The 19934-nt window shown below is 29.9% G+C and overlaps 1 protein-coding gene across 3 annotated transcripts in view; it reads right to left on the minus strand.

The window, feature by feature from the left end:
- The window catches only part of LOC135125012 (uncharacterized), a 93912-nt gene that overhangs the window by 57966 nt on the left and 16012 nt on the right, over positions 1-19934 (minus strand). For all 3 annotated transcript variants that reach the window (XM_064050287.1, XM_064050288.1, XM_064050289.1), the window contains exon 2: positions 16597-16910. In XM_064050287.1, coding sequence (XP_063906357.1) covers positions 16597-16853 — 257 coding nt within the window. In that variant the 5' untranslated portion in view covers positions 16854-16910. The remainder of the gene's footprint in view (positions 1-16596; positions 16911-19934) is intronic.

Genomic DNA, 19934 nt, shown 5'->3' on the forward strand with positions numbered 1-19934 from the left:
GCAAAGGTAACCGTTGCCGCAGGTGGTTTGAGCTCTTGTTAGGATTAAATTTGCTAGTTTAGAGCGAAAACGTCAAAGAAATTCAGATTCCGGTAATGCTTCCAGTTAACAATCGCGCAGTTCCGTTTGTTCTACGTACAAGTAATAATAGAATTAATTGGACTGACGTAGTATTCTTGAAGTAGTTTGTTAACGAATTACCGCGAAACGACATGTTTCACACTTGCGAAAAGAATTAACACTGTAATAAGTTCTGCTTAATTAAATTTACATTAAGACAAAACCGCATTTCTGTGCTCAAAATACGTCTAGGAAACCTGATTACCCGTATTCTACGTATTTTAACGACCAACAAAAGCCACATTATTTGAGTCAAATCGATACTTTTACATTTAAAGTGACTTCAGAGCATCGAAATTTTAACTTTATAATATCGACGTCCTCGGACTTCATTTAAATTTAAATTAAATCGGAATGTTCCCTGAAAAATTTGCATGAATTTCGACCTGAAAACTCCACTACAGCTTCAAAAAATTAGTGTAAAATCGGAAGTCGGGGCTTTAAAAATTAATAATCTCCTTGAAAAACTTGAAAAACTAAAATTAAAAATTCATTAAAGCCATGAAAACAAAGCAGTGCTCCAGGAGATATAACATTTCTTTAACTTCGACTTTGCTGGTTTTAGTAAAAACTAATAATAAAACTCGTGAAAAGTGGAATCTTCAAAGTTAAAATAAAAGTTCGGTAACAACGTCGCAAACTTAAAAAATAGGTGGAACGTGCTTTTTGTTTACGGTTCTTGGTGGAGTTTGAGTTTAAAACTTTACTGTCGACTTAAGTAAGTGTAATTTCATTATCATTATTGTTCCGATTTTTTTTTAATGAAACAAGAAAATTGTCAGAAAATAATTTTCACAAATTAAGAAGTGTTTAAACTTATGGAAACTAACCATCGTAGCAGTAAGCTTGGATTTCCTGAGATTAGCAAGAAATCCGCTGGATAAAATCCTCTTGGCTGCATTGTTAAGCAAAAACATACTTAAATAGAAATTTACATCTTAAAAGCTTTCACCGGCTGAATAAAATTACTGAAAGTGAAAACATTTTCTTTTTTTTTTGGAACGCAATTTGTTTTATTTGTGAGAGTTGTACAAATTGGATACACGAGTTTAAATCACAAATCATCTCGTCTGTTTAATTTTCTTTGTATAGCTGCTTATATTCAATAATCTTAACTTGAGCATTTATTCGGGCAGTGATGTAATTTAACAAAGTTCTGAAACATTTACAGTAAAATTTTCGAAATTATTGCTTGCAATCTCAAGTAACTTTTGTTGTCTTTGGTACTCTTGGAATCCAAAAAAGACAACTTTTGGCAAAATTTCTACGTCAATATTGCAAGTTAAAAAAAAATCAGGTGTCAAGGTACTAATAATACGTTTTCTACTCCAACTGAAGATAAAATAAATTTCCCAAAGTTTCGGTTTTTCAATTCATCAATTTTTCAATTTTTCAATTTTTCGATTTTTGAAACTACGATTTTTCGGCTTTGCGTTTTTAGTTTTTCCATTTCTCAATTTTTTAATTTCTCAATGTTTTGGATATCTCTTTAAGTTTTGAAATTTTTTGAGTTTTCGATTTTCTGCTTTTCGGATTTTCAATTTTTCGTTAAACTTTAGATTTTTAATTTTTCGACTTTTCCGTGTTTTAATTTTTCAATTTTTAAAATTCTAGGTTTTTCGATTTTTCGAGTTTTCAATTCTCCTGTATCTCAATTTTTCAAATTTTCCGAATTTTTTAATTTTCGATTTTTTTTAAGATTTTTCGATTTTTCAATTTTTCGATTTCTCGATGTCTCAGTTTATGAATTTTTCGATGTTTCGATTTTTAGATTTTTTATTTTTTAAATTTCAGATTTTTCGATTTGCCTATTTTTTTGACTTTTCAGTTCTTCAGTATTTCTATTTTTCAATTTTTCAAATTTTGACGTTGCTAAATTGTCAGTTTTCCGATTTGTCAATTATTCTATTCGATTTTTCAGTTCTTCAATTCCTCGAATTTTCGACTTTGCTTTTTTGGTTTTTCGATTTCTCAATTTCCCAATTTTTGGATATTTCTTTTAGTTTTGGAATTTTTCAATACTTTGTTTCTTGGATTTTTCAATTTTTCGATATTTTAAGTAATTTTTTAATTTTCCAAATTTTTAAATTTTCGATTTTTCAATTTTTTTTGATGTTTTGATTTGACTGTTCAATCTCTCGATTTATGCGTTTTTTCATTTTTTCAAGTTTTCGATTTTTCGATTTTGGCCTATTTCAGTTTATGAATTTTTCGATGTTTCGATTTGTCGGTTTTTCGATTTTTAACTTTTGGGCTTTTCGATGTTTCGATTTTTGAATTATCCGATTTTTCAATTTTCCAATTTTTTTAATTTTGATGTTTCGATTTCTCGATTTGTTGATTTCTCACATTTTCCTTTTTTAAATTTAGATTTTCGAATTCTAATTTTTTTGAGTTTTTGATGTTTGGATTTCTACATTTTGCAATATTTTAATTTTTCAATGTTTTAAATTTTTGATTTTTTGATTTTTAGTTTTTCAATATCTTTTGATTCTCAAATTTCTCAACTTCCCAAAGTTTCGATCATTCAGTCTTTCAGTTTTTCAATTTTTCTATTTTTCAGGTTTTTGATTTTTCAATTTTTTAAGTTTGTCATTGTTCAACTTTGCTTTTTTGACTTTTCGATTTCCCAATTTTTCAGTTTCTTAATTTCCCTTTTTTCGATTTTTCAAGTTCTGGACTTTTCGATTTATCGACTTTTTACTTTTTGGATGTTCAATTTTTCTTGAAAACTTGAAATTTTACAATTTTTCGACTGTTTTATACTTCGATTTCTCAATATTTCAACATTTTGATTTTTTACTTTTCCGACTCTTCAATTTTTCGATTTTCCAATTTTTCGATGCTTCAATTTTTCAGTTATCCGATTTTTCAATGTTGCAATTTTTTAAATTCTGTAGTTTCGATTTCTCGATTTGTTGATTTTTCGGTTTTCTAATTTTTAAATTTCAGATTTTTGAATTTTTATTTTGTGATTTTTGATCTATGGATTTAGATTTTTCGATTTTTCGATTTTTCGATTTTTCGATTCTTCAGTATTTTTATTTTTCAATTTTTCAAATTTTGACGTTGCTGAATTTTCAGTTTTCCGATTTGTCAATTAATCTATTCGATTTTTCAGTGCTTCAATTCTTACAAATTTTCGACTTCGTTTTCTTGGCTTTTTCAATTTTTCAATTTTTTGAGATCTCGATTTAGCGAATTCCGTTGTTTCGATATTTTGATTGGTCAATCACTCAATTTACCAATTTTTCCAGTTTTAACTTTTCGATTTTTCGTTTTGGCCTGTTTGAGTTTCTCAATTTTTCGATTTCTTGACTTCTCGACGTCTGATTTTTCGATGTCTCATTTTTTGAATTTTTCGATATTTCGACTTTTTGATTTGTCGATTTTTCGATTTTTTACTTTTCGGCTTTTCGATTTTTGAATTATCCGATTTTCCAATTTTCCAATTTTTTTAATTTTGATGTTTCGATTTATCGACTTGTTGATTTCTCAGTTTTTCCTTAAATGTTTTGATTTTTAGTTCTTGAATATTTTTTGATTTTCATATTTCTCGACTTCCCAAAGTTTCGATCTTTCAGTTTTTCAGTTTTTCAATTTTTCTGTTTTTCAGGTTTTTGATTTTTCAATTTTTTAAGTTTGTCATTTTTCGACTTTGCTTTTTTGAGTTTTCGGTTTCCCAATTTTTCAATGTCTTAATTTTTTCGATATTTGAGTTTTGGGATTTTTTAATATCTCGACTTTTCGATCATTCGAGTTCTGGATTTTTAGATTTCTTTCGTTTTTAAACTTGAAATTTTACAATTTTTCGACTGTTTTATACTTCGATTTCTCAATTTTTCAACATTTCGATTTTTTACTTTTCCGACTTTTCAATTTTTCGATGCTTCAATTTTTCAGTTATCCGATTTTTCAATGTTGCAATTTTTTAAATTCTGGAGTTTCGAGTTCTCGATTTTTCGATTTTTTGATTTTTCAGTATTTCTAATTTTCAATGTTTCAAATTTTGACGTTGTTGAATTTTCAGTTTTCCGATTTGTCAATTAATCTATTCGTTTTTCAGTTCTTCAATTCTTCCAATTTTCGACTTCGTTTTTTTGGTTTTTCGATTTCTCAATTTCCCAATTTTTTTATTTCTCAATTTTTGTACATTTCTTACAGTTTTGGGATTTTTCAATATTTTATTTCCTCGATTTTTCAATTTTTAGACTTTTTATTTTTTTAATTTTCAGTTTTTCGTTTTTAAACTTTGGATTTTTCCATTTTTCGACTGTTTTATATTTCGATTTCACAATTTTTCAACTTTTCGATATTTTAATTTTTCAATGTTCCAAATTTTTTAATTTTAGATTTTTCAATTTTTTGAGATCTCGATTTAGCGAATTCCGATGTTTCGATGTTGTGATTGGTCAGTCACTCGATTTATCAATTTTTCCAGTTTTAACTTTTCGATTTTTCGTTTTGGCCTGTTTGAGTTTCTCAATTTTGCGATTTCTCGACTTCTCGACTTGTGATTTTTCGATGTCTCAGTTTTTGAATTTTTCAATATTTCGACTTTTTGATTTGTCGGTTTTTCGATTTTTTGGTGGTTCGATTTTTGAATTTTCCGATTTTTCAATTTTCCATTTTTTTAATTTTGAAGTTTCGATGTCTCGATTTGTTAGTTTTTCAGTTTTTCGTTTTTAAATTTTAGATTTTCGAATTTTTGTTTTTTTTGCGAGTTCTCGACTTTACTGTGGTGATTTTTCGATTTCTCAATTTTTCAATTTTTTAATTTCCAATTTTTGAATATTTCCTTCAATTTTGTGATTTTTCAGTTTTCCGATTCGTCAATTTTTCTCCCATTTTTAGATTTTTCGGTATTTGAGTTATGGGATGTTTTTGTTTTTCGACTTTTCGATTTTTCGAGTTCAGAATTTTTCGCTTTTTCGAATTTTTATTTCTTGGATTCTCAATTTTTCGTTTTTTAAACCTGAGATTTTGCAATTTTTCAACTTTTCGATATTTTAACTTCTTTGATTTTTCAGTTCTTCAGTTTTGCTATTTTTCAATTTTTCAAATTTTGACGTTGCTGAATTTTCAGTTTTCCGATTTGTCAATTAATCTATTCGATTTTTCAGTTCTTCAATTCTTCCAATTTTCGAAGTCGTTTTTTTGGTTTTTCGATTTCTCAATTTCCCAATTTTTTAATTTCTCAATTTTTGTATATTTCTTACAGTTTTGGGATTTTTCAATATTTTCTTTCTTCGATTTTTAAACTTCTGGATTTTTCGATTTTTTATTTTTTGAATTTTCAGTTTTTCGTTTTTAAACTTTAGATTTTTCCATTTTTCAACTTTTCAATATTTTAATTTTTCAATTTTCCATTTTTTTTTAATTTTGGAGTTTCGATGTCTCGATTTTGTTGATTTTTTAGTTTTTGAAATTTTAGATTTTCGAATCTGCTGTGGTGATTTTTCGATTTCTCAATTTTTCAGTTTTTTTATTTCCAGTTTTTGGATATTTCCTTGAATTTTGTGATTTTTCAGTTTTCCGATTCGTCAATTTTTCTCCCATTTTTCGATTTTTCCGTATTTGAGTTATGGGATGTTTTTATTTTTCGACTTTTCGATTTTTCGAGTTCAGAATTTTTCGCTTTTTCGACTTTTTACTTCTTGGATTCTCAATTTTTCGTTTTTTAAACTTGAGATTTTGCAATTTTTCAACTTTTCGATATTTTAACTTTTGAATTTTTAAAATTTCAGGTTTTTCTATTCCTCGAGTTTTCAGTTCTTCTATATTTCAATTTTTCATTTGTCGGAATTTTTAAATTTTCGATTTTCCATTTTTTTTAATTTTTCAATTGTCCAATTTTTCGATGTTTCCATTTTTACAATTTTTGATTACAAAGAAACATGTTTCAACACACCAATAATACGTTTTCAAACCCAACTGAGGACAAAATTGACTCAAAATTACTGCAAGTAATGACAATATCACATATATTGACAAACATGCACATAGAGGAGCGAGCGAGACGTGCTCAAATTCCGTCTAGGTAGAGAGAAGAAATTTGACGAATGGAAAAAAGTTCCCTGTTTGTTAAAATATGAAGGTTGCGGTGAAGTGAGTCGTGCATGTATAACACTTGGCGAGCTCGCGAAGCGAGCGAGCCGTCACCTTAATCCATCTTTGGAACGCTACACTAATATATTTAGACTATTATTTGTTAAATTAGTGCAAAAACGCAATTGGTGATGAGTTTCAGACACTATTGTTTCTACGACCGTTCTACATTCGTAAACACCTCTGAACTTGGCCTATCGATCCATCTACTCATAATTACCTAACGCAAACACTGTTTCCAACCACATACTTGTCCATTTAAACAAACTCACCGCTCGTCTAGTATTTAAAAAAACCAAAACCTAATATTTGCCACTTACCCAACCCTTTCCGGTTAAACAAACTCTGCAAGTGCGCGTCAAAGAAACGAATACTTCGCAGGAAATAAAATTTAATAAAAACGTCCCTAACACTCAAGTTTCAGTAATCAATCATTTAGAACAGTCGTGCACACACGGCTGTCATCTATCCATTCTACTTCACATATAATAAAAAAAGACAATACGTTTGTTGTGTACGACGTGACAAAGGTAATGAAATTATTGGAGAAGCGTTAAAGAGAGCACTTCCATTTGTAAAGCTACAGTGTATGGTTTTGTCAAGCTTGCTGACAAACATTATCTCGCTGAAGGCACCGCTTTGTGCAATTAATTAAAAATTTAATGAATAAAAGTGAACATTGGTGGATTTTGTTTGCAAGTGATGTTTCATTTAAACAAAAACGCGGTTTTCGGTTGTTTCGTTGTAAAGTGAAAAAAATATGCACGTTAATATAGTTGGAATTGGTTCAGTCTGTGTGAGGTTTGAACTTTCCAGTCGATGCTCCCTTATCCAATAAATATCCGGAATTAAGGCAAACTTTATGGCTTTTCCATAAAGTTACGTTAAATAAACACATCGCGATCCATCTATATTGAAGACTCTTATCTTTGCCATGAATTTAAATGAGCTCGACATTCGTACTTTTAGAAAAAGACTATTTCGTGTATCTGCATACATGGAATCAGAAATTTCATCAAAAGCAAATACTACATTGAGTTGATTTTATACGAGCGAGCGGAGCATAATTTTGTAATGTGATTTAGGTCCTGGGAGTGCATTATGACGATGAATGGCACTTAATAGGGATTCAGTTATTTAGAAATTAATAGATAATAGAGGTTCCGTGTACTAAAAGCAGTCTGTGTAGTTGACTAATGCACAATATCGCAATATTGCAGGTTGCTTCCACTCAACGGACAAATTAGTCTCGAAATTCCGAGCTTGAAGACTCTTTGTAGGTATCTCTCACAGGAAAACGGAGCTTGACGAGATTATTAACTCGAATTACATAGATACGGTTTTAAAACGTGTATGGGTTCTCAAAGCTTCGGCATTTAATCCAGAGAAATTTTTAAATAAACGGATTGCATTCATAATTATCAACCTACTAATTTTTTTCAAAACCCACTGACACCAACATATAAATTCACCATGAGAAGCATTTATACAGACATAATTGACATTTAACTCCTACTTTACATTTAGTTTTCTATGCAATTTAAACAAATGGGAACGTCGCGAGATAAATAATTGCAAACACTGAGGAGTTTCCCGAAGGTTTGTCCTTGGGCCTTTTTTATTTCTCATTTATGTAAATGATTTAGTCATTAGTGTTTTTGTAGGATATTCAACAGATGTGATGTCATTTTTAATAGCGAAATTATCAATAATAGCAGGTTTACCAGGAACCTGAAGACATACTCACTTTCGTTGAAAGATTTGTTCATTTTTCGTTTTTTTGCATATTATTTATCGTGGTAATAGCTATAAAGGCAAGCTTCATTTCCTCTTTCATCATTTCAGTCGAAAATTCATTATTTTCACTTTTCTTCAATTTTTTCCTTCGAGTTTTCAAGTTTAAATTTTTAAATTTTTCAAATTTTCCGTTCAATTTCTAGATTTTGCAATTTTTCGATTTGAGTTTGTCGAGTTTTCAATTTTTAATTTTTCCATTTGCAATAAACAAATAAAGTTTTCATTTTTAAATTTTGCCGATTTTCCAACTTTTGGACGTTTAAATTTTAGATTTTGCAGTGTTTCGATTTGAAATTTCAGGAGTTTTCAATTTTTAATTTTCAATTTTGAGATTTTTCAATTTTCCAATTTTTTTAATTTTGGAGTTTCGATGTCTCGATTTGTTGATTTTTTAGTTGTTCGTTTTTTGAATTTTTGTTTTTTTTTTGCGATTTCTCGACTTTGCTTGGTGATTTTTCGATTTCTCAATTTTTCAATTTTTGGATTTCCCAGTTTTTGGATATTTCGTTCAATTTAGTGATTTTTCAATTTTTCGATTCTTCAATTTTTCTATTTTTCAATTTTTCGAAATTTGAGTTTTGGGATTTTTTAGTAAGTATTTCGACTTTTCTATTTTTCGAGTTCTGGATTTTTCGATTTCGCGAGTTTTTACTTTTTGGATTTTCAATTTTTCTTTTTTAAACTTGAGATTTTTCAATTTTTCGACTGTTTTATACTTCGATTTCTCATTTTTTCAACTTTTCGATACTTTAACTTTTGAGTTTTTAAAATTTCAGGTTTTTCGATTTTTCGAGTTTTCAGTTCTTCAGTTTTGCTATTTTTCAATTTTTCAAATTTTGACGTTGCTGAATTTTCAGTTTTCCGATTTGTAAATCTATTCGATTTTTCAGTTCTTCAATTCTTCCAATTTTCGACTTCGTTTTCTTGGTTTTTTAATTTCTCAATTTTTGTATATTTCTTACAGTTTTGGGATTTTTCAATATTTTGTTTCTTCGATTTTTCGATTTTTAGACTTCTGCATTTTTTTTCGATTTCTTATTTTTGAATTTTCAGTTTTTCGTTCTTAAACTTTGGATTTTTCCAAATTTCGACTGTTTTATATTTCGATTTCACAATTTTTCAACTTTTCGATATTTTAATTTTTCAATTTTCCATATTTTTCAATTTTCGATTTTTCAATTTTTTGAGATCTCGATTTAGCGAATTCCGATGTTTCGATATTTTGATTGGTCAATCACTCGATTTATCAATTTTTCCACTTTTAACTTTTCGATTTTTCGTTTTGGCCTGTTTGAGTTTCTCAATTTTTCGATTTCTCGACTTCTCGACTTCTGATTTTTCGATGCCTCAGTTTTTGAATTTTTCGATATTTCGACTTTTTGATTGGTCGGTTTTTCGATATTTTGATGTATCGATTTTTGAATTTTCCGATTTTTCAATTTTCCATTTTTTTTAATTTTGAAGTTTCGATGTCTCGATTTGTTAGTTTTTCAATTTTTCGTTTTTAAATTTTAGATTTTCGAATTTTTGTTTTTTTGCGATTTCTCGACTTTGCTGTGGTGATTTTTCGATTTCTCAATTTTTTAATTTTTTAAGTTCCAATTTTTGGATATTTCCTTGAATTTTGTGATTTTTCAGTTTTCCGATTCGTCAATTTTTCTCCCATTTTTCGATTTTTCGGTATTTGAGTTATGGGATGTTTTTGTTTTTCGACTTTTCGATTTTTCGAGTTCCGAATTTTTCGCTTTTTTGACTTTTTACTTCATGGATTCTCAATTTTTCGTTTTTTAAACTAGAGATTTTTCAATTTTTCAACTTTTCCATTCAATTTCAATTTCAAATTCAAAGATTTTGCAATTTTTCGATTTGAGTTTGTCGAGTTTTCAATTTTTAATTTTTCGTTTCAATTTTTTGTTTTCTTTATTTTTACAATTTTTCAATATTCCGATTTTATATTTGTTTATTTTTTCAATTTCACTTTTTTTCAATTTTCCGTTTCATCAGTTTTTCAATTTGCAATCTTTCAATTTTTCGATTTTTCTCCTTAATTTTACGATATTTCTTAAAGTTTCATCTTTAAATTTTTCCGATTTTCCAACTTTTGGACGTTTAAATTTTAGATTTTGCAGTGTTTTGATTTGAAATTTCAGGAGTTTTCAATTTTTAATTTTCAATTTTTAGATTTTTCAGTTTTTCGATTTTTTACTTTTCGGCTTTTCGATTTTTGAATTTTCCGATTTTTCAATTTTCCAATTTTTTTAATTTTGGAGTTTCGATGTCTCGATTTGTTGATTTTTTGGTTGTTCGTTTTTTGAATTTTTGTTTTTTTTTGCGATTTCTCGACTTTGCTTGGTGATTTTTCGATTTCTCAATTTTTCAATTTTTGGATTTCCCAGTTTTTGGATATTTCGTTCAATTTAGTGATTTTTCAATTTTTCGATTCTTCAATTTTTCTCCGATTTTTCAATTTTTCGAAATTTGAGTTTTGGGATTTTTTAGTAAGTATTTCGACTTTTCTATTTTTCGAGTTCTGGATTTTTCGATTTCGCGAGTTTTTACTTTTTGGATTTTCAATTTTTTTTTTTTTAAACTTGAGATTTTTCAATTTTTCGACTGTTTTATACTTCGATTTCTCATTTTTTCAACTTTTCGATACTTTAACTTTTGAGTTTTTAAAATTTCAGGTTTTTCGATTTTTCGAGTTTTCAGTTCTTCAGTTCTGCTATTTTTCAATTTTTCAAATTTTGACGTTGCTGAATTTTCAGTTTTCCGATTTGTAAATCTATTCGATTTTTCAGTTCTTCAATTCTTCCAATTTTCGACTTCGTTTTCTTGGTTTTTTAATTTCTCAATTTTTGTATATTTCTTACAGTTTTGGGATTTTTCAATATTTTGTTTCTTCGATTTTTCGATTTTTAGACTTCTGCATTTTTTTTCGATTTCTTATTTTTGAATTTTCAGTTTTTCGTTCTTAAACTTTGGATTTTTCCAATTTTCGACTGTTTTATATTTCGATTTCACAATTTTTCAACTTTTCGATATTTTAATTCTTCAATTTTCCATATTTTTCAATTTTCGATTTTTCAATTTTTTGAGATCTCGATTTAGCGAATTCCGATGTTTCAATATTTTGATTAGTCAATCACTCGATTTATTAATTTTTCCAGTTTTAACTTTTCGATTTTTCGTTTTGGCCTGTTTGAGTTTCTCAATTTTTCGATTTCTCGACTTCTCGACTTCTAATTTTTCGATGCCTCAGTTTTTGAATTTTTCGATATTTCGACTTTTTGATTGGTCGGTTTTTCGATATTTTGATGTTTCGATTTTTGAATTTTCCGATTTTTCAATTTTCCATTTTTTTTAATTTTGAAGTTTCGATGTCTCAATTTGTTAGTTTTTCAATTTTTCGTTTTTAAATTTTAGATTTTCGAGTTTTTGTTTTTTTGCGATTTCTCGACTTTGCTGTGGTGATTTTTCGATTTCTCAATTTTTTAATTTTTTCAGTTCCAATTTTTGGATATTTCCTTGAATTTTGTGATTTTTCAGTTTTCCGATTCGTCAATTTTTCTCCCATTTTTCGATTTTTCGGTATTTGAGTTATGGGATGTTTTTGTTTTTCGACTTTTCGATTTTTCGAGTTCAGAATTTTTCGCTTTTTTGACTTTTTACTTCATGGATTCTCAATTTTTCGTTTTTTAAACTAGAGATTTTTCAATTTTTCAACTTTTCCATTCAATTTCAATTTCAAATTCAAAGATTTTGCAATTTTTCGATTTGAGTTTGTCGAGTTTTCAATTTTTAATTTTTCCATTTGCAATTTTTCGTTTCAATTTTTTGTTTTCTTTATTTTTACAATTTCGCAATATTCCGATTTTATATTTGTTTATTTTTTCAAGTTCACTTTTTTCAGTTTTCCGTTTCATCAGTTTTTCAATTTGCAATCTTTCAATTTTTCGGTTTTTTTTTTCCTTAATTTAACGATATTTCTTAAAGTTTTCATTTTTAAATTTTCAAGTTTTCCGATTTTCCAACTTTTGGACGTTTGCAGTGTCCCGATTTGAAATTTCAGGAGTTTTCAATTTTTAATTTTCAATTTTTAGATTTTTCAGTTTTTCATTTCTTTAGTTTTTCGAGAAAAACGAGAAAGTACAAGGTATTCTAGATGACTTACGTTAAGAGTAAGTCCAAAGTTATTGAATAATAGATTGACTTTATGTTTTTTATTATAAAATTTCTTGTTCTTTGCGCCAAAAAATAGTTGAAAAAAAAATACGTCTATATATAAAAAAAACAAAGATTAAGCCCCACCCACCCACCCCAATCTCAATTGTGACGAGTTTCATATGATAATTTCTTGTAAGATTTTCAGCTCACAATGAATAAAACATTCATCACAATTGAGAAGGGGTGGGTGGGCGGGGCCTATATTTTCTTCATTTTTTCTGTGCAAAAATACAGGACAAAAATATTCCACAAAAAAGCGGCCATGAAATATAACAAAAAACTATAAAAAAAAACAAAAAAAAAAGAAATGCAACAAAAAAACTTCATAAAAATACAATAAAAAAGTGGCAACGAAATGTGACAAAATAAAAACAAAAAACTGGCTAAAAACGACAAAAAATTGTGGAAACAGGACAAAAACAGACATGCGCAAAAAGTCACTACAAATGTGACCAAAGGGGAATAAAAACGTTACAAAAAATAAGACTATTAGAAGAAATTCAAAAAAAGACGAAAAAAGTCACAAAAATTGACATAAAAAAGTGCACAAAAAAGTTAGAAATAAGTGGGAAAAAAAATGTAATAAAAAAGGCAAGGAAAAAACAAAAAAAAGTCCACAAAAAGGGCGAGACAAAATATGAAAACAGAGATAAAAAAACCATCAAAATGAGAAAAAAGGCCAAAAAACGCGATAATGAATGCAACTAAAAGAAAGGGATCAAAAAAGGTGCTAAAAAAGGTCACAAAAAAGAGAATAGTGAACACTACCAAAAAGCGAAAAAATCCACAAAAGAAAATGTAAAAACAGTGAACGAAAAAAATTTAAAATAACAAAAAAAGCGACTAGAAAATGTGATTAAAAATTGCAATAAAAAGAACGACAAAAACGCTGCAAAAAAAAGTCCAGAAAAAAGGTAAAAAAACCATTCAGTTGAAGGAAGTCATAAACGGTCACAAAAAAGACATTGAAAAAGAAAAAATTCGCAAAAACGTCGACAAAAACTCAGAAATCATAAAATATAAAAAATCCATTACAAAAGTGACAAAAAGAAGGCTAAAGAAGACGATCAAAAGAGGTCGCAAAAAAGAAAACAAGAAAACAACAAAAGAAAAGGCCGAAAAAACACAGGAGAAAAAGATTCCCAAAAAACGCGGCTACGATAAGTAACAAAAAACAATAAAAAAAGAACAAAAAAAAGTGGTGCAACACAAAAGTTCATAAAAATACAATAAAAAAAAAGGCGGCAAAAAACTGGCTAAAAACAACAAAAAGGTCACAGAAGGGACAAAAAAATCCAGAAAAAAGGCAACACAAAATTTTGAAATTCAGGATAAAAACAAATATTTAAAAAATGCGAAAAAAGTCGCGATAAAAGTGACTAGAAAGGATACAAGAACACGGACGAAAAATTTACAAATATTCCCATTAAAAAAAAAATAAACAAAAAAAGTTTGAAAAAAATGACAAAAAAGGTCGCAAAAAAGTGACTAAAAAAGGAGTCATAGCGGATCTCACAAAAAGGTAACAAAAAAGAGGCAAGAAAAAAATAAGAAAAAATCCACAAGAAAGGCGAGACAAAATGTGAAAACAGAAGACAAACAAATTTATAAAACATGAGGAAGAAGCCAAGAAGGACCAAAAAATGTCATACAAACAAAAAAATATATAAAGAAAACGAAAAAAAGAGGCAAAAAGTTCACAGAAAAGGTTGAGAAAACAGACAAACAAACAAATTCGGCAAGAAAAGTGGGTACAAAAGTAACAAGATAAAAACGTTTCCAATAAACGACAAAAAGTTTTACAAAAAATAAAACAAAAAACCGAGAAAAACGAGAACAAAAAACGACGAAAGTCCACAAAAAGACGAGTACGAAAATGTAACAAAAAAGACCATAAAAAAAGCTACAAAAAGGACAGAAAAACACATTATATTGAAAAAAAGACCACTACAAGAAATGACTAAAAAAAGAGGGCTAATTGAAAAATGCGACTAAAAGAAAAACAAGAGCAAAAGCAAAATCACAAAAAAGCTATACAAAAATAATGTATGAGACAGGGGGCCATACAAATTGACAAAAAAGACAATAAAAAGAACAAAAAACGCAACAAAAAAACTAGAAAAAATACAAAGATTACTGCAACATGTGACAAAACCAAAACAACTAAAAAACGTATCCAAACTAAGTAACGAAGGAAAAAACAGAAAAAGACAAAAATTCCACAAAAAAGTACTAAAAATACGAACACAGAGGACAAAAACAATTCAGAAAAATGTGAAAAAAGAAAAAAGTCACAAAAAACGACTAACAGAAGAGAGTCAAAAAAGAACAATGAAAACAGAACCAAAAGTCACAAAGACGATAAAAAGAGGTCGCAAAAAAGAAAACAAGAAAACGACAAAAAGGCCGAAAAAACACAGGACAAAAAGATTCCTCAAAAAGGCGACTACGAAAAGTAACAAAAAACAATAAAAAAGAACAAAAAAGAGGTGCAACACAAAAGTTCATAAAAATACAACAAAAGAGGCGGCAAAAATAACTGGTTAAAAACGACAAAAAGGGCACAGAAGGAACAAAAAAATCCAGAAAAAAGGCAACACAAAATTATGAAATAGAGGATAAAAACAAATATTTTAAAAATGCGAAAAAAGTCACGACAAAAGTGACTAGAAAGGGGACAAGAACGCGAAAGAAATAAGACTAAAAGGATGTCAAAAAAGACGAAAAAGTTACAAATATTCCCACAAAAAAAGTTTGGAAAAAAAATACAAAAAAGGTCGCAAAAAAGTGACTAAAAAGGGAGTCATAGAAGATCTCACAAAAAGGCAAAACAGAGGCAAGAAAAAAAAAAGAAAAAATTCAGAAGAAAGGCGAGACAAAATGTGAAAACATACAACGAGTATAAAGAAAACGAAAAAAAAGGCAAAAAGTTCACAGAAAAGGTTAAGAAAACAAGAGCAAAAGTAAAATCACAAAAAAAACTATAAAAACAGAAGAAAAAATAATGGATGAGACAGGTGGCCATACAAACTGACAAAAAAGACAATAAAAAGAACAAAAAAAACGCAACAAAAAAAACTACAAAAAATACAAAGATTACTGCAACATGTGACAAAATAAAAACAACTAAAAAACGTATCCAAACTAAGTGACGAAGAAGCAAACAGAAAAAGACAAAAATTCCACAAAAAAGTAGTAAAAATACGAACACAGAAGACAAACAATTCACAAAAATGTGAAAAAAGAAAAAAGTCACAAAAAAGTACCCAAATAGTACGAATAGTAGACGAATAGTACGAAAACAGAAGACAAAAAAATCACTAAAAAGAGCGGTTACATAAAGTGATAAAAAATGACGTTATAAAGTAGATAAACACTCCAAAAAATACAAAAAATTCAGCAAAAAAAACAAGAAAACTCCACAAAAAAACGACAGATAATGCGAAAAGGGGAAATTACAAAAAAAGTGGGCAAACACTACACAAAAAAAAAACAGATGCAGCAAAAAAAGGCTGTTACAAGGGTGGCAAAATAACGACAAAAAATAGCCTAAAAAGCGACAAAAAAAAAATCACAAAAAAGGAAGTAAAAAACAAAACGGCCAGAAATAAGACGGCAAAAATAGAGAACAAAAAAATCATTAATAAAACAGAATAAAGGACAGAAAAAAATACTAAAAATAAAGGCAAAAAACGCGACTAAAAGAATCGATTCAGGAGACAAAAAAAGAGTACAAAAAAGGCCACCAAAAAAGCGTCGAAAAGTCAATAAAAAATAGAAAAAAGGCACTACAAACATTAACAAGGAAAAAACAAAAAAAACTACAAAAGCGACAAAAAGTCAGAAAAAAAGAAAATAAAACAAGCAGAAGTATGGTTATTGTAGAAAATTAAATAACATTTACTATGCAAAATCTTGAGGTGACATCATCAAATTGTTGGCGAGGAAGATCGGAGACATTTTGGTAGGCCAAAATAATAGAATAATTTCGGAGACAGATAAACAGACAGAAAGAAAATCAAATAACAGCCTACTTTTGTAATAGTTTTTGAATTTAAAATAATTATTCAAAATATAAGATCATCAATATTTTTAGCTTTACATTAGAAATATATGGTGCTTATTTAAAGCGTGTTTGACAATATTTTCCGTCTTTCACTAAATCAATTTACCTATGAGAACTGATTCAAAGCCGACTTTTGACAAAAACGCTGACAAAGCTCCACCTAACGAACTTAAATCTCCTCAATTAAATTTCGAGCCGGCACAGACATCCCACGGACGGCCCGCCGGAAACGCGCCCTCGCATTCAGCAATCGCCGACCGTTTAATCATCGCCCTCCTCACCTGAACGCCCCGATGCCTCCCGCCTCCAGCGTCTCGGCGCCTTTGTAAGTGTTTATTAGTTCGAAGTGGGCCGTGAAGACGCCTCGTGGATCATTCGGCGTCGCCTTCGCGGCGATCGTCAGCCCTCGGAAAACAATCTGCGACGTCGAGGCGCTCTCTTCGACGCTCACTTGTTTCTCACTAAAGAACCTCTCTAAATCACAACAGTTCATGTAAGACACTAGGACAGTCAGGATAACACAGTGAAGAAATAACATCTCCGAGTCGGTTCCTCAATTCCACGCCATCTGCATTACGGAGGAGTCGCGACGAATCTGAAACAAATTACGACGGTCGTGAGTTCCCAGTCAAGGCGAGCAGGTGTCTGATTAATAAAATCGAGTGTGATGGACTGACTAATTATTGATGGAGTGCGTCACTGTGATTTGTTTGCTAAGTCGGAGAGCGAAAGAAGGTCGCGCCGGGCCGGCGGAGGCCGTAAAAGTTTGATTCTGGTAGCTGATGTGCGTTGTTTTTCACTAAAGTGGATCATAAAGTCGGAAAAAACGGCCAGGATTATGTGGTTTTCGCAGAGTTATGAAAGATTAACATGTGTTGTGGTGGGCGGTTTTCCAAAATTGATGGTTATAGATTTTTTTCTTGGAAGTTGGGGACGGTTATGAAAATACTCTGTCACTGAATAATGTGGAGTTCATAACGTGTTATTAGCACACCTTGAAAATAATTACTTCGTAATTACATTGTTTTGCGAATTTAAAACTTTTTGTTGGTCGCATTAAACAAGAACTAAGTTATTTTTAAAACTGTGTTATTTTTCATACATCCGTCAAGCCGGTTTTTCGACATTTACAACGGCTAAAATTTAGTAAATATACTGGTTTGAATATCAAGAAAATTATATAATATAACATTAGTACGACTTTTTATCCCCACAACACCGAAAACACAATATATGTCCACGCGTTTCGCCACCCACGGTGGCATCATCTAGATAAAGTTATACTCCACAAAATTACATAATTTCAAGCAGGAAAGATTCCGACAGAACTTCCCTCGCACCTAAAGTACTCTGAAATATATACAGCATTTTTGAGTTGAGTTTTTACTTTACACAATTTTGTGATGACGTCATCAACATTTTTGCAAGGACACAAGTTTTTATTTTAACAAATACTAGGCCCGCCCACCCGCCCCCTATTTTCCCAGATGATATGTCATTTGTCAAAATCAGTCTTATCTTACCAAGTACTATTCCCGCCCAACCACTCTTTACTTTCTTAGAGAGTATGTTCTTTCCCAAAATCAGTCTTACCTTATCAACTAATAGCCCCGCCCACCCGCCCCCTACTTTCTCCGAGGATGTCCTTTGCCAAAATAATACCTATATTAGCAAGAACTAGCCCCGCCCACCCGCCCTTTATTTTCTCAGAGGATAGTATTTTTTAGTACTTGCTAAGATAAGTCTTAATTTGGCAAATCACATATCCTCTGAGAAAATAGGGGGCGGGTGGGGGGGGCTAGCACTTGCTCAGATAAGACTGATTTTGGCAAACGCCATACCCTCTGAAAAAAATAGAGGGTGGGTGGGCGGGGCTAGTTTTTGCTAACATTGGTCTTATTTTGGCCAATGACATCCTCTGAGAAAATAGGGGGTGGGGTTAGTACCTAGTAAGATAAGACTGATTTTGGAAAATGACATAAACTTGGTGTTAAATTGCATATTTCCATAGTAACCCTGTATAAGCGTATTCAAAAAATATTAATTATATATTGAAAATAAATTTCAAGTATAGACTCATCATATTTTGCACATTCAAGATAGGGTATATTCAGCAATATTTTGACGTGACGGCATCAATTTTTGAGGTAGATAACTTTAAAATGTCTCAAAGGATTCGGTTTTGCAGTTCCTGATTAAATCGGTAAAATAAATTCACGCATTCATTAATTTTTTTGTGTCACGCTGAGAAAATGGGAGAAGTCAAAAAGGTCCAAAAATCCACAAAAACATAGGACAAGAAAATTAAACAAAAAGGGCAGCTACAGAAAATTACAATAAAGATAATAAAAAAGGACAAAAGAAATTAACAAGGAAGTCTAGAAAATAATGTGAAAATAGAGGACATCCACAAATAAAAAAAATATGCATAAAAAAACGAAAAATAGTCACTTTTTGTAAGGAGTCAAAAAGGGCTAAAAAACAGAGTACAAAAAAAAATCGACAAGAATGTCAACAAAAATACAATAAAAACAAGATAAAAACGCTACAAAAAAGGCGAGCACAAAAGGGGGGAGCAAATAAACGACAAAAAAGTCCACAAAAGGCGATGACTACAAAAAACATAATAAAGAGATCACAAAAAATAACAAAAAAAAACAACAAAAAAAACAAAAAACACAATGAAAGAAGAAACTTCCAAAAAGTCCACGAAAATGTGAAAATAGAGGACAAAAATGCATAAAAAAAGTAAAGGTCTACAGATCCCTGAAAAAGGGGTCTGAAAACGCCGCAAAAGCGACTAAACAGGAACTCAAAAAAAAAACAACAAAAATGCCAAAAAAAAACGACTACAAAAAAGAGGACCAAAAAAATCAGCAAAACAGTTCGTAAAAAGGGTGACCATAAAAAACATGACAAAAAAGAACCACCAAAAATGTGAATAACAGTAAGAAGGTCGCAAAAAATCTATAAAAAAGGACAAGAAGTTCACAAAGAAGGAGACAAGACATGTGAAAATAACGCACAAAAAAATCTATAAAAATAAGAAAAACGCCTATAGAAAACAATGCAACTAAAAAGGGAATCAAAAGAGGCGACAAGGAAACCTGAGAAAAAGGTGACAGACATTCCAAAAACAAGGTTACAAAATCAGAGTACAAAAAATCGATAAGGTCAGCAAAAAGCAATAAAAACAGCTAAAAACCACCAAAAATAGACATCAAAATTCCACAAAAAAGTCCACAAAAGAAAAGGTGACTACAAAAACGTAACAAAAGAGATCACAAAATAATAACAAAAAAATAACAAAAAAACAACAAAAAACAACAATGACAACAAAAAAGATAATGAAAGAAGGAGATAAATTTAGAAAAAAAGCCCACAATAATGTGAAAGTAGAGGACAAAGAATCCAAAAAAAAAATAAAAAGTCTACAGAAAATGCCTGAAAAAGGCAGCTGAAACGCCAGAAAAAAATGCAACTAAACAGGGACTCAAAAAAAGGGACAAAAGTATCAAAAAACGGGAGTAGCAGACGAAAAAGTCCACAAAAAAAGACACAAAAACAGAGTACATAAAAATTCAACTAAAAGAAGAAACGATAAAGGGAAGAACAGAAG

The sequence above is a fragment of the Zophobas morio genome, unplaced genomic scaffold, assembly GCF_036711695.1.
Source record: "Zophobas morio isolate AGI-343-1 ecotype UQ-CSIRO unplaced genomic scaffold, CSIRO_AGI_Zmor_V1 ptg000008l, whole genome shotgun sequence".
Taxonomy (NCBI): Eukaryota; Metazoa; Arthropoda; class Insecta; order Coleoptera; family Tenebrionidae; genus Zophobas; species Zophobas morio.